The sequence below is a fragment of the Notamacropus eugenii genome, chromosome 2 (assembly GCF_028372415.1).
Source record: "Notamacropus eugenii isolate mMacEug1 chromosome 2, mMacEug1.pri_v2, whole genome shotgun sequence".
Taxonomy (NCBI): Eukaryota; Metazoa; Chordata; class Mammalia; order Diprotodontia; family Macropodidae; genus Notamacropus; species Notamacropus eugenii.
Window position 1 is genome coordinate 303,078,709 of NC_092873.1, and position 14,233 is coordinate 303,092,941.

At 40.3% G+C, this 14,233-nt stretch overlaps 1 protein-coding gene across 4 annotated transcripts in view; it reads right to left on the reverse strand.

The window, feature by feature from the left end:
- Positions 1-7,408: 7,408 nt before the first annotated feature.
- RNF115 (ring finger protein 115) overlaps positions 7,409-14,233 on the reverse strand; it is a 52,315-nt gene continuing 45,490 nt past the window's right edge. For all 4 annotated transcript variants that reach the window (XM_072644627.1, XM_072644629.1, XM_072644630.1 and 1 more), the window contains 5 exons: positions 13,853-13,924; positions 13,379-13,451; positions 12,472-12,565; positions 10,346-10,461; positions 7,409-8,681 (listed from right to left, as the gene is read on the reverse strand). In XM_072644627.1, the coding sequence (XP_072500728.1) occupies positions 8,550-8,681; positions 10,346-10,461; positions 12,472-12,565; positions 13,379-13,451; positions 13,853-13,924 (487 nt within the window). In that variant the 3' untranslated portion in view covers positions 7,409-8,549. The remainder of the gene's footprint in view (positions 8,682-10,345; positions 10,462-12,471; positions 12,566-13,378; positions 13,452-13,852; positions 13,925-14,233) is intronic.

Here is a 14,233-nt window from a genome sequence, read left to right on the forward strand (position 1 = left end):
ACTTTTGGGGAGGGAAAAGGTCAAAAGAGAGAATAGAATAAATGGGGAGCAGGATAGGATGGAGGGAAATATAGTCTTTCACAACATGACTATTATGGAAGTCTTTTGCATAACTACACATGTATAGCATATATTGAATTGCATGCCTTCTCAGTAGGGATGGGTGGGGAGGGAGGAAGGGAGAGAAGTTGGAACTCGAAGTTTTAGAAACTAATGTTGAGAATTATTTTTGCATACAACAGGGAAATGAGAAATACAGGTAATGGGGTATAGAAATTTATCTTGTCCTACAAGTCAAGAGAGAAGATGGGGATAAGGGAAAGGAGGGATGTGATAGAAAAGAGGGCAGATTGAGGGAAGAGGTAATCAGAATGCAAGGTGTTTTGGGGTAGGGGAAGGGGAGAGATGGGGAGAAAATTTGGAACTCAAAATTTTGTGGAAATCAATGTTGAAAACTAAAAATAAATTAAAAAAAAAAACCAAATGCAGCAGTTTGGGGAGTAATCCACAATCAGATCAAATGAAAGGGGCAAGGGACTCAAGGAGACAAAATATAGTTGAACTGGTTGACTAAAGAGCCAAGTGTTAAGATTTTAAAGTAAGGCAAAAGCTGGGATGAGGAAACAAGAACAGGAAGAGGGGAGGGATTAGAAGTTAGAGTAAGAAGAAAATACTTAGGAGGAGTGAAGCAAAAGAAGATGTTCATGGACAATGTTATTCCTCTCTGTTTCAGTGTTTAGGATCATTCAGTTCAACTGAACTCAAAGACTTAGTAATCAACCTACACGCCAGATGCTGGGGATACAAAATCAGAATAACCCCTTCTCTCAAGTAGCTAACGGAGACTCAACTGGGGAGAAAGATATACATATACAAGCAAATAAAATGTAAACAAAATAATTTTCAAGAGAAGAGAATGCTAAGATACTTTGAAGACTGAGGAACCAGGAAAGGCCTCAAGTAGGAATATTACTTGAGTAATGCTCCGAAGACAGCTAGGGAATCTTAAGAGATGGAGGTCAGATAGAAGGACATTTCAGACATGAAGAATCACTGTAGAATCAAGAAATGGAGGTGGGAAATAAATATTTTGTACAACGAACAGGGAGCCGGCAATAGGGACTAGAATGGTTAGTGTATAAAACATAGTAATATGAAATGAGACTGGTAAGGTAGAAGATAAGTCAGGTTGTGGAAGGCCTTAAATGTCAAGCTGATGTCCTTGGAATTAAGAAGACCTAAGTTCAAAACTTACTAGCTGTGTGTGACCCTTCATGTTGCTTAACTTCCCTAAGAGTCAGTTTCTTCACTTGTAAAATGAGGAAACTGGACAAGGACCACTGAGATCCTTTCCAACACTAGACCCATCATCTTACAATCTTATTCCTATTTTTTAAATCAGGACATAACACAGTCAGATGTCTGTGTATGAGGAATATCAATGGGCTATCTGTAGAAAGAAGGACTGGAGAGGCACAAGGCTGGAGGCAGCAAGACCAGTTACTATATTAATGCAATAGTCTGGGCTAGGAATTCTGAGAACCTCAGCCGATGTTGAGGTTGTGTGAACAGAGGCAAGAAAGAAATTCAAAAGATGTTGCAGAGATAAGATAAACAGGACTTAGCAACTAAGTGGATTGGAGTGGGAGGAAAGGGAAGAATCAAAGATAACTCAAAGCTCGCAAACTTAGATGACTGGAAGGATAATAGAAGAAAAAAAGGCAAGTTTGAAAGGGAATTTAAGTTTGGGGGAAAATATTTCACCCAAGTTCTGCCAGGTTGAAAGGTGCAAGCCTATAGTCCCTACTAGTCGGGGAGGATGAAATAAGTGAATTCCTTGAGTTTGAGAGTTCTATGCTGCAGTGGCCTAAGTTGATAGGGTTTCCCACTAAGGCCCAGAGCTAATAGAGTAAAACCAGGTCAGAAGCAGAGCAGGGCAAAGCTCCCATGATCATCTGTGGTGGGATTGGGCAAATGAGTGGCTGCTGAACATCCAGCCTGGGAGAGATAGGGAGTCCAAATCTCGGTCCAAGCCAGTTTAGACATACTGGCTTGAGATTCCTATCTGACATCCAGGTAGAGGGATTTAGTGAGCAGTTGCTAATATAGGGCTGGAATTTAGGAGAGAGATTACAGCATCATTTACATTGACAGGATAATTGAACACACACAGGAACTGATAAAGTTACCAAAAGAATCAGTGTAGAAAAAAGAAAAGAGAGTGCAGGACAGAACTTAGGAGGCCGATCACACTTTAAGAAGGGAGCAGGAGAAGGCTGGTCCACAGAATACCAAGGATCAGTCAGGAAAAGAAGAAGAGAATCAAGATAAAGCAGTGTCACAGAAAGAAATGAGATGAGAACATCCAGATGCAGGTGGATCAATTATGTTGAAAGCAGCAGGGCTCAAGGAGATGGACTCGTCAGTAAAGGATGATTCAGTCTCCATGGATCAGCTCTGGATCTTAAAGAGAATTTAAGTTTCCTTGAATGCAGAAACTTCTAAGGTTTTTTGGGTCATAGACCCTCTGGCAGTCTGGTGAAGCCTATGAATGTCTTCTCAAATTACATATTCTTTAAAATTCATAATTGAAGAAAACACTAAATTTCTTTTTCATTCAGGTTTACTGTCCTCACTGAATTCACAGGGGGTGAGTGGTTTGATGCTAGGTTACGAATTGCTGCCACTGAGGTTCTCACACCATGAAGTTCCGGATTTCTGAGAGATGGCTACACTTCTGCAGGCCTATACTATGGAAACTGCAGCCATACTGGCTCCTGGCTGCCACATGCCATCAGTGGCAAAGTACAGGGTCTTTTAAATATTTTATTGAAGGGTCTTGTTTTTACATTATATTTACAGACTACTCCACCTCTTTTAGAGGTCTCTGTAACAAGGCAAAACAAACAAAACGAATAATACAGAGACCTCAACTCTATTTCCATTGAATGATTGCCTTTCATATCTAATTTTTCTAAAATTATATTCAAGTCATTACAGGAACCACAGGAAAAATAAAATGTAAATTTAAGTGAATAGTAAGAAGACACTTCATAAGAATGAACATTCTAATGGAGAGGATATTAAAATGATTCTTTCAGAATTCTAAAGTAACAAGGGATAGAGAGAGTCAATTGAGACAGAAGATCTATAAATATTTTTGTAATGTTTTGAAGACACTATAAGAAAAAAGAAAAGGAAAAGATGGACCAATTTATTAACACACATTTTCTCTCTCTCTCCGTCTCTCTCTCACACACACACAGTTTTGTGTAGGAATATAATCAACTTGCAATGAGTAAAGATTATAGAGAAGAAAGAAGTATCAGGATAGAGGGAAATAAAGAATACTCACAATTGTCAGCGTAAATGGGATAAATTCACCCATAAAACAGAGGTTAATAAAATAGATTAGAAAGTAAATTCAAAGAATATGTTGTTTACAAAAGCCACTTGAAACACAAAGATTCACACATGGTTAAAATACATAGAATAAAATTATGCCTCAGCTAAATATAAGAATGAAAGAGTATTCCAGACAAGGCAACAGCAAAAATGAACTTAAAGAGAGAAATTCTATTTTGCTGAAAGGTAACAAACAATGAAACGATTTCAATACTTAACAAAGCTCTGAATATGAACATTCATTCCCCCTCTTAACAGCTAAGTCACATCAATGCCTGACTTTGTGAATATGCACCTTTCTCTCAACTACTGTACTCTTTTTCCAGCTGTCAAACTCCTTTAGCCCTCTCTCCCAGCCTAGGTCCTCTGTCCACTTACCATCAATCTGCACTTATGGCTATAGAAACTTTGCCTGGATCAACTCTAACAAAGAATTCTCAAGGGTATGTTTCAGTCTCCCAAATCTTCTGAAACAAATTATAAGTATCTTACACCTAGAGAGAGTAGAGAAGATTAGTGATCTCCCAAGGGTAGGAGGTAGCCTGGCAATAATTTTCTATGAGTCACATTCCTGAGGAAGGAAAGGATGAAGTCGTCACCTCCTGCCAGAAGTACGGTGGTGATAATAAGCTTAAATTAATATGGGTTTGGAAAATATTTTTGTTTTTTTTTTATGTTATTGGCAGCAGTAGGTTATGTGTTCTCTGGCTTATATTTTGGTAAGGCCACTAAAACAATAATAATAATAACAGATTAATAACAGCTAGCATTTATATAACACCTGCTAATCATCAGGCACTATGCTAAGTCCTTTCCAAATATTATCTTATTTTTGATTCTCACAACAACCTTGGGAACTAAGTGTTATTATTATCCCCAATTTACAGCTGAGGAAATTGAGGCAAACAGAGCTTAAATGACTTACCCAGGGTCATACAATATTAAGTATCTGAAGTCAAATTTGCACTCAGGTTTCCTTGACTCTAGGCCAGTGGTCTATCCACAGCACTAGCTGTCTCAATAAATTTCTATTTCTTAATGAGGGAATCAGAGAACTTAGGGTATAAAAGAAACTTGGAGACAATCTAGTCTAATCCCCTCTTTTTAGAAAAGATAAAAACTGAGGTCCAGAGAGATTACTTGATTTGCCCACAGTAACTCATGCTGGAACCACGGGAAGGAGGCAATTCAGAAGTATACTGAGAAAGAAACAGGAGCAAATCCAATTTAGATGAATTTGCAACAGAAGTACACAAAGCAAAAAAAGAGTTCGTTATCAGATCATAAACTTAGACCTTATAGTTGAATCCAACTGATCACAAAATAGTCTTTTAAAGCAGGAATAATAAACATTTAGCACTTTTTCCTCAATTTTTTGAGCTCTTCCTGTTGACAGATGCAGAAACCTTGAGCAAATTGTATTAATTCTTTCCTCTAGAATCCTAAGAAGAAAATATCCATCTTACAACAGAATAAAAATACAGGTTATGCTAGTTGCTCTATAATAAAGAATTCACAGCAATTTAGAAATCAAAAGTTGCGAACATGGAAATGATGATTTTTATTACAAATATATAATGAGAGACCAGGTTCACGTGGCTCTAACTTTCTAAGTTTTTTACAATGCTCTTGCTTAACTCCACCATAGTACCCACCACCTTTCTTCCAATGTTTAAAAAAAAAAACCTTTAAAGAAAGTGTACAAAAAACATGGATACCAATTAAGATTTCACCCTGTTGTATAATTTAATTAAAAAGTAAACCTTTTTGGAAAGGAGACTAAAAAAGAAATCAGCATGTACTTCTCCCCCCACAATCTTTCTTTCAATTTCAATCAACCCTCACAACAGTTTGACAGCAAGGACAACAAGCCAAAGCTGCCCTTAGATAGACAGTAATTTCCTTCTCTGTCTGCTCTGTTTTCAGGTGAGTACATAAAGTTAAGGGTTATACCTGCTTCTCTAATGTAAAAGTAACACTGGGAGCAGGGGTTTGGGTAATACATGATAGGGGAACAAATGTCAATCTGGGCCCCCACTCAGGGCATGTATGATATTTTCATACTTGTTACAGCTTTTTAGTTATCAGGTCTCTGCGGGAAATCCAATCCCAAGTGTCGCCATTTTCTTGATTATCTTGCTCCCCCATCCCTCCTTTTGCCCATCACACTTAACTGAGAAACCTGAATAATATTTGACCTGTATGGCAAATGTTAGAACAATCCAGGCAGGTGGAAAATGAAATATGGTTGCCTCCAATAGCAAGGAAAATCAGACTACTCCAACTAGAACCACCACCACATTAGGGGCCCAAAAGTTACCACAGGGATTTGGAGCCATCCTAAGTCCAATTACTGCCTCAAAGACTGCGGCTAGTCAAGAAGAGCTACCATATGCAACTCTCTGGCTACCATTTTGCCCACCATACCATCAATGCACTGCACACCTCATTCTAGGAAGCCTTCCCTGATTAAATATATACAGAGAATAGATTCCTACCTTCTTACCTCAAACTTTAAAAGACCTTTAATGAAGATTAGGGAAAAAGAAAAAAAGAAAAATCATGTGTAAGACATCAAACTATACTTGTCTATTCTTAGGAGCTGAGTCCCCTAAGAGCAGGACCTATGTTCTGTCTAAAACTACACAAGTAATGGTCACTCATTATGGAGAGTGATGGCCACCCTGCTGATTAGAGATTGAGGTCACATTTCCAAGACATAGGCAAACAATCTCTCAACCTTAGAGAAGGCATTACAAGAAGTATCAACACTGCCCTGACTTCCACATACCCTGTAAATCTGTTTCTTGGTAAGCACGTCCAGAAGTAAAGAAATCTTTTCCTTAATCAATCTTAGCTATCTAGCCTCTTACACTCTGATTATAGGCCCCCAAACCATATAAGGAATATCTATGGATAGGATATTACTGGAAATAACTCTTTAATCCCTAGGGTCAGAAAAGCCACACTGTCTGGTGAGTTATGAAAGAAAGGCACATCTATTTCTCAGGGTCCACAGCATGGGTTAAAAGATGAAAGTTAAGGAGCAAAGGTATTATTCCATAAATCATTGGCTAGTGTCTGCCCATAGAGCACACTATTCATTCCTTATTCTGTTTAACTGCAGAACTGAAGCATACATTTCTGAGAAGCACAGTTTATAACACAACTAACACTGGAGAATTATTCTTCATGTCCTCAATCTTCTACATCAGATAAAATGGAGATTTTACATAACTTTGCCTATTGCTGTTAGTGGCATTTGCAGTCAAGATATATACACATTTTGCAAAGTCATATATCTTCTCTACAACTCCAGAAAACTTCAGTACAAATGCTGCTTGCCCCCTATATGCAGACATTTACTGAAAAAAAAAAAAAAATCTGGCTTGGAAGAATAATAGACCAGAGTTTATGCCAGCCAATCAAAAAATAGGAATGGACCCCAAAACTTTAAGAATGCAGTCGCAGTAGACTCCTGGAGCAGCCCCAACACCACCACTAGCTCCTGTTACAAAATCCCAACAGATCAAACCAACACCTGAGCTCTCAAGAAACGGCTGGCCTCCCTTCCTTTCTTGACCCAAGCTGAATTACACCCTGGTAGGCCTGCCTTTCATCAGTGACCCCTGTTCCAGTTGCTCTCATTTGTATAGCAATAGCTCTATGCCAAAAATGACATACTAAAACAGAGCTACAGCACATGATGTTCAATGAAAATGAAAAAAGAAAGGAGAAAAAGGAGGAGGAGAGGGGAACCAGTAAGTCAAGAAATGATTATAGATTCTCCTCCTAAGGTATCTGTATTTCAAAAGACTCTCCCCCTCAGATTTACCTTCAATGGTTCTACCCCTAAATTCAAAACAGGGAGCAGTTGTGACCTCCATAAGTAATGCTAGTGTCAGCTTCCCCCAGTACCCAACCCCTCCCCAGCCCCAGCATGGCCTCAGGCCATCACCACAGCCCCACTATTCCCATGTGACACTTTGAAGCTCCAACAACATTCTTGACCTTCTTCATTTATTCAGCTTTAGAAAATGAATGCTCCACAGAGCTGTGTACATGTGTATAGGGATGCTTGTAGGTTTACAGAGTAGGACCTTAAGTCAGATAACTCCTTGAGTGCTCTTGGACCTGGCCACAAATGGTATGACTCCAACAGCAGCAAGAACCAGGCAGAACAGCAAAGGTTTACAAGTGAAATGTGTTTTTAAAAAAAGTTTAAAAAGAGAAAACATAAAAATCTAAATTCCTGAAGATCAATGAATTATCAAGTAACAATGAACTGGATACTCAAGCAGTTTCCAAAACATCCCATTCATTTCCTGAAGAGATGTCTTCAGGAGGTCCCCAGGACAACAGGCAGGAAACAAGGAACCTACTATGAGTTGAGGGCAATTATAGATCCTAAACCTAAGCATCACATTCCTCTGTCCCTTTGGCTTTCATCCTGTTTTAATCCTTTCCCAATAAGGGGACAGGGCAGGGTCCCAGCTAGACTACAAGAATACCATTTTGTCCTCTCAAGGGGAACTGCTTCCTCCTGAAGTATCATTTTAAGAAGAAAAATGAGCAAAACCAAAGGGACAGACTAATAAGCCACTTTCTCTTTCCCACTTTAACTGTCCATCAGTTTGCTCTTGGAAGCTCAAGTCAAAACTCTGGCTTCACTTCACCTGACTTCATAGCTAACCCAGCCAGGAGGAGCCACTTTCATCCAGTTAAGACTTTATGCCAAAAGGACCATGGGGTTTTGGTTCCACTGCATTTACTTTAAATTACACTGATGGGGGAGATGGAGGCTGGGGGAGAAAGCAGAACCTCCATTACAAGGCAGCATGACAGAGAGCAGAACCCTAACTAGACTATTAAGGAATTTATTTCATTCTGAAAGAAACACATAATTAAGTTTCACAAGTATAAAATCAAGTCATCACTCTGAATTCAGGAATAAGAGAAGCATTCGGCTATAGATACAATTCCATCTGTAAATGCTAACTTTAAATCTGGAGAGGGACAGCACTCATTGCATTAATATTACGGGTTGGGATTTCTGGTGAGGTTCCTATATCCACATACTATTTTTTATACAATTTACATTTGTAGTAAGTCTACCAAGGCCCCAGCTCAATGGGTCTTGAGCTTCAGAAAGTCCATGGGTCATCGAGTTGGCTGTCACTGCTATAGCTGCTGCTTGAAGAGGTCTCACTGTTTGGTGTTTGCCGAGTTGAGTCCTCACCATTTAAGCTCTTCCTGCAAACAGGACACGTGTCATGCTGAAACACAGATACCAGAGAAAAAGTGAGCAGCCTGATTTGAAAAAAAGAAAATAAATGGGTAGAAAAAGGCCAAGATGTGATTAAAAGAAAACACATTCTAATGAAAAGTTGGGGAAGCATACATAGCAATGTTTCTCAAAGTAAAGTTCAAAGACCCCCTGAACTATCTATCTACCTGAAGATCTTGTCAGGGGTCCCTCAAGGTCAAAACTATTTTCATAATAATACTGAGATGTTACCGTCTATTAAAATACCTCTTCCTTTTCTAATTACATGTGTATGAAGGCAGATTTGTTTCATATAATTCAACTAAAACAATGTATCACAACAGGAACGCAAAAGTAGATGAGAATATAGTTGTCTTCTACTTAAGCCAGACAAAAAAAAGCCTTGCAAGAACACAAAATTCTCAATAATTTTGTTTTGGAAAATGTAATTTTTCCATAAAAATGTTTTATAGCTTTATTATTGCTAAGATATATGTGGGGGGGGGGGGTGCGTGTGTGTGTATATGTTTAACATTTATCCATTTTAATTTCCAATACAGATGCAATCCATAATAAACAAAAGCTCTTAAGGCTTAGTGCAGTGCCTGGCACATGGCAGGTTTTAATAAAGAGTTTATTGCATTTATTGGATTAAGAGTCTTCAATTTTTATGAATATAAAGGGGTCCCAAGACCAGAAAGCTTGAAAATCACTCAAACAGAATCCACTGCTGCATGCATAACACCCTGGACACAAGAGGCAGCCCTAACACTTGCTGTGGGTGGTCACACCTATATCCCAGAGATCAAAGAGCGAGGGAAAGGAGGCATATGTACAAAAATATTTATAACAACATTTTTTTGTGGTGGCAAAAAACTAAGGGAATGCCCATCAATTGGAGATAGGCTGAACAAATTAAAGCATATGAATGAAATGGAATTCAAGAGTATTATCAGAAATGAGGAAAGGAATGATTTCGAGGAAACCTGCACAGACTCATGTGAAATAACAAAGTGAATTGAGGGGGGTAACTTACACAACAGCAACACTGTAAAAACAAATCACAAGAACTCTAATCAATGCAGTGATCAGCCAGGATGCCAGAGGACTAACGATGAAACCCGCAGCTCTCCTCTCACAGAGCAGTGATGGCTCCAGGGTGCAGGAGGATACATGGCCAATGCAGAGATTTGTTTTGATTGACTATGCATATTTGTACATATTTGTTAGTGGTGGAGGGTTCAGAGGGAGAAAAAAAAAACCTAATTTTTGTTAATTAAAAAAAAATGCACTTGAAAAACACATCTACTGTGAGGCCTTGGATTGAGACAGAAACCTGAGCTCAAACTTCAAAGAGACTTGAAACAGCTGCACTAGAAACCAGACCCCCCCAGTTATGCTGCACACACTCTAGTGTCTCTTTGGTCAAAACACCAAAGAGAACTAACATGAACTGGTGGTAGGAGGGAAATGGCTACAGATACCTACTGTTGTATGCTATCTGGCCTTGACAGACAGACAGGCACCAAGCAAGCAATCGTTTTCTAAAAACCAGCAAAGGTTTTACTCAAGTCTGGGTCAGGAATATTACTTGGTTCCTCTTATACAGCATTCTCCTTAATACCTCTCACATGCTCTACTGAAGGCCAGTCAGTAGTTGGGAACCAAACTCACCAGTTCCAACCATGGCACAATACAGCTGCTGTGAAAGAAGTGGTTGCAAGGTAACTGCCGGACTTGCTCGTTGACTTCATAGTCTTCTTTGCACACCGGACACTCTAGACCCGTATCTGTAAAGGGAGAATACTTGTCATGAAAAATACACACCAAAGAAAGCTCCTCAAATTGACCTTGTCTTCTCAGCAACAGCACAGAGAGAGGAAAAGCAGGAGGAGACAGTGGATGGTGGATAGAGCTGTGAGTTTTAACCCAAAATGGAGGAAAGAATCACAGCAGAACAGGATCTTCTCTACCATAAGCTTGGATCTGAACTAATTAGGCCTGGATTTTCAATCACAGGTTAAACAAATCTAGTTTAAATTATGTTTTCCAACAAAAAGAAAAACCAGGGAAACATCTTCCTAAACTTTTTAGCTGCCATATAAATAAAACCTGAGGCTGTCTGCTTCTCCCCAGCCAACAGTGGCGTTCTCCCAATCCTAAGGAAGGACTGAAGGGCTGCTGCTCCAGGTTTCCAGTCACTGCTTTCTTCCCTGCCAGAATGGAGGAGCCAGTCACTGGCACGAGGTACAGGTGAGGGCCTGACCACAAGGGGGCAGTGTGGAACCGTAATGCAGGCTTCCTTTGGGTGGGAAGAGATGCACCCCTCAGCAGGCTCTTTTTTGAGTGTCTCCTAGCTCACTCCAGTCCAAGGAGGCTGCCATGCGCAGGTGACAGTGGTGACTCCAAAAGGCAGAAACCCTCCCAAAAGAAGCTTGGTTATCATGTCCCCAGACGGCACTATCCCCATCTCCACAACAGCTGGAATGTAGACCTCCACACTGGAAGAATTAAAGGATATGGGGGTCTCATTTTCACTGTAGCTTTAATATCCTCAATATCCTACTAAGATTCCAGTCCCAGCCTCTCTCTCTCTCTCTCTTTCTGTCTGTCTCCCCCTCCAAAACACAACTCACACACTCTTCTCTTTCTCTCTCTCTCTCTCACACATACACACACACACACACACTCCCCCCATACCTGGATGACTTTAAGATACTCCTAGTCCAGCACTCTGACACTAATTTCTCTGCCACTCCAATCTATCCTACTACTTCCAGACTAAGTTTCCTAAAATAAAACTTTCATCACATCACTCCCTTACACTCACTCACTGCCATCTGGAGGTCTTATTACCATTATTCCAAACTCCGTTTGATTAATGGTATACTTCACCTTCCTTCCCAGAGGAACTCCCACGACAAAGCCCTAAAACTCTTCCCTCTCAAACCTACTTGACATCTTATTATTTCTTTCTTTAAAATGTCTCTAATATATATTTCAATCTTTATTCCCACTGCTGCCTTGCTAGTCCTTCCAGATAATTAACTCCTCCTCCTTATTTCTTCTTCCCCAGGATATCAGAACTGTCTTCCTAAAAGGCAAATTTCACCCTGTCCGGTTCAAGAACTAGCAGTGACTCCCTAGTACGGCCTGTCTGAGTAATTAAGCACAAGCTGCCCTGCCTGGCTATCCAGGCCTTCCATAATCTACTTAGTCACTGACTTCTATATACCAGAACATAACCCCTGTCCAATGTCCTCACACCATTCCACTCATTCTTCACACTCATTCTCACTTGTGACTTGGCTCCTGTTAGCTCCCTTGACATCTCTCAACCTTCAAGATTTAGCTCAAGCCCCATCTCCTCCTTTAAGTCTTTTCCAACTCTTCCAATACATCCCCATCTCCAGAAGATTCCCCCATCTTGAACTCCTCATGCACCTGTGTTAGATTATATGGTACTGATAACATTTTTATTAGATTGTTTCACATGACTGCCAACTAGATTACAAAATTCTTGATGGATAGTACTACCTCTTATGTTTGTCTGGATTCCTACAGGTAAGCACTATCATAGTGCTAAGCACACAGCACACTCAACAAACTGCTGGTCAATCAGTACATGCAAAGGAAAAGCCCGTTCTCTACATCTCTCCGTACCTGTAAACGTAAAGGACTGGTAGGGAACTATGAGAGTATCAGCCTTACCCAATGCAGCCTAAAGATTCTCACACAGGAAGGTTAAAATCCTGAACAGCAAAATGAAAAGAAGATAACAGGTAAGAAAAGTAACCCACCCACTTGTTCCTGAGTTACTGTCACTGTTGGAAGAGAGGTGATCTTTTCTTTATCAGCTGGGGGAGGCCCAGTGTTTTCCAACTGTCCTAAGAGCTGCAAAAGAAAAATGCAGGCAACTTAACACTTCAACAGAAGGTGGCTAATACAGGAGAAGGCAGATAATGGGGGGGGGGGGGGGGGGGGGGGGGCATGTTAGCTGTTTTGAACTTTAAAGGACTTTGAGAAACACAGGTTTTTCTGCCTCTTGCTTTAGAGGCATTTAGGTTGTCTTCCAGAGCATAAGGCCAGGTTGATATCACACCAGAGCTAAGGTAGAGGGCTTGCAATTGCTCAGCTGAGACATAATTGGGCAAAAATTTGGTCACATGGTAACTTACAAAAGAGAGAGGGGAACATAATATTGGTGATGCTATAAATAAGATCACAGACTGGTTCACAGTAACAGGTACTGATTGGCAAACCTTATTTACCAGTAAATGGAAAGGAAGCTGGAAGTGATGGAAAAGGAAGAATGTGACAATCGTTTCCTGACTTTGACAATCTATAGAATCAATGACCAAATTCATCTAAATACACATGCCACACAAATACACACACACACACACACACAAACACATACACACACACACACAAAATGCTTTCTACTAGAAAATTCCCCTCTCACTGGGGTTTAAACATCATCTTCCAGGAAATCATTTAAATCCCAAAGGAAGGTGGAAACCACTTTCCAGACAATGTGCCACACCGATTTCTTGTCCAATAGAAAACTCAGACTTAGGCACTGGGAAAAACTGTAAATGCTGGTGACTGCAGGGACCATCATAAAAGCAGCACTAAAAAGAGGAAGGGAAGCCTGGGACCCAGGGAACACAAAGAATAGACATCCTCACAAAGGCAGCTCCTCACCTGGGTGACAATGGCATCAAGCCCCGCCTGACCCCAGGCATAGTCCCCGGGGTTGGAGTGCAGCATCCCACTCCTGCAGATGGGATGAGACAAACAGCATTAGGAGGGGTCACCTCGCCAAGCCCCAGGAAGAATTGGCAAAGGGATCCCATTCTGGGGAGTCACTGCTCCTCCAAAACCTTTCCTTTGAGGAAAGGAATTCCTCAAATTGTGTAAGTGAAATCAGATGAGAGGAAATGTTCTCATTTCTAAGGATTCGCTTCCTATACTGAATTAAGAATGAAAAAGCAATTCACCATATGTGAGACAGAGGACAGCACAGCAAAAACCTCAAACCAAACCCACCCACCTACCTGCCAGCCCCATCTAGATGCTCACATGTGGCTGCTCTCTTCACCATGAGAGTGATAAGAGGTGCAACATCCAAAATGGCACCACTAAACATAAGAAGGCAAGAGGCAGGTAGTTGCTTACCATGAAAAAGGATGGGGGGAGCCGGGAATTGCTGAATTTGCAAAGAATCCTGCAAAGATCTGTTGTATTATTCTGTTAGAAAAGAGGGAAGAGGAAAGCACATACAGTCAAATAAAGCAAGAGAACAAAAATAACCCTCTTCTACCACCCAATGTAAAAGAAAAAAATGATGGGGGAAACCTAACAGGCCATCCTAAACAACAGCTTACCACTGAAACCATTACTTAAATAGCAGCAAAAAAATACATAGTACCATACCAGAAATTCTTCTGGAAATCTGTATTGTTGTAGTGGTTGGCTTCCTATAAAACTGATTCAAAGCAAGATCTTAAGCCATCATAGTCACTGCAGAGAAAGTGCCAAGCTCTAAAAGGCTAGCCA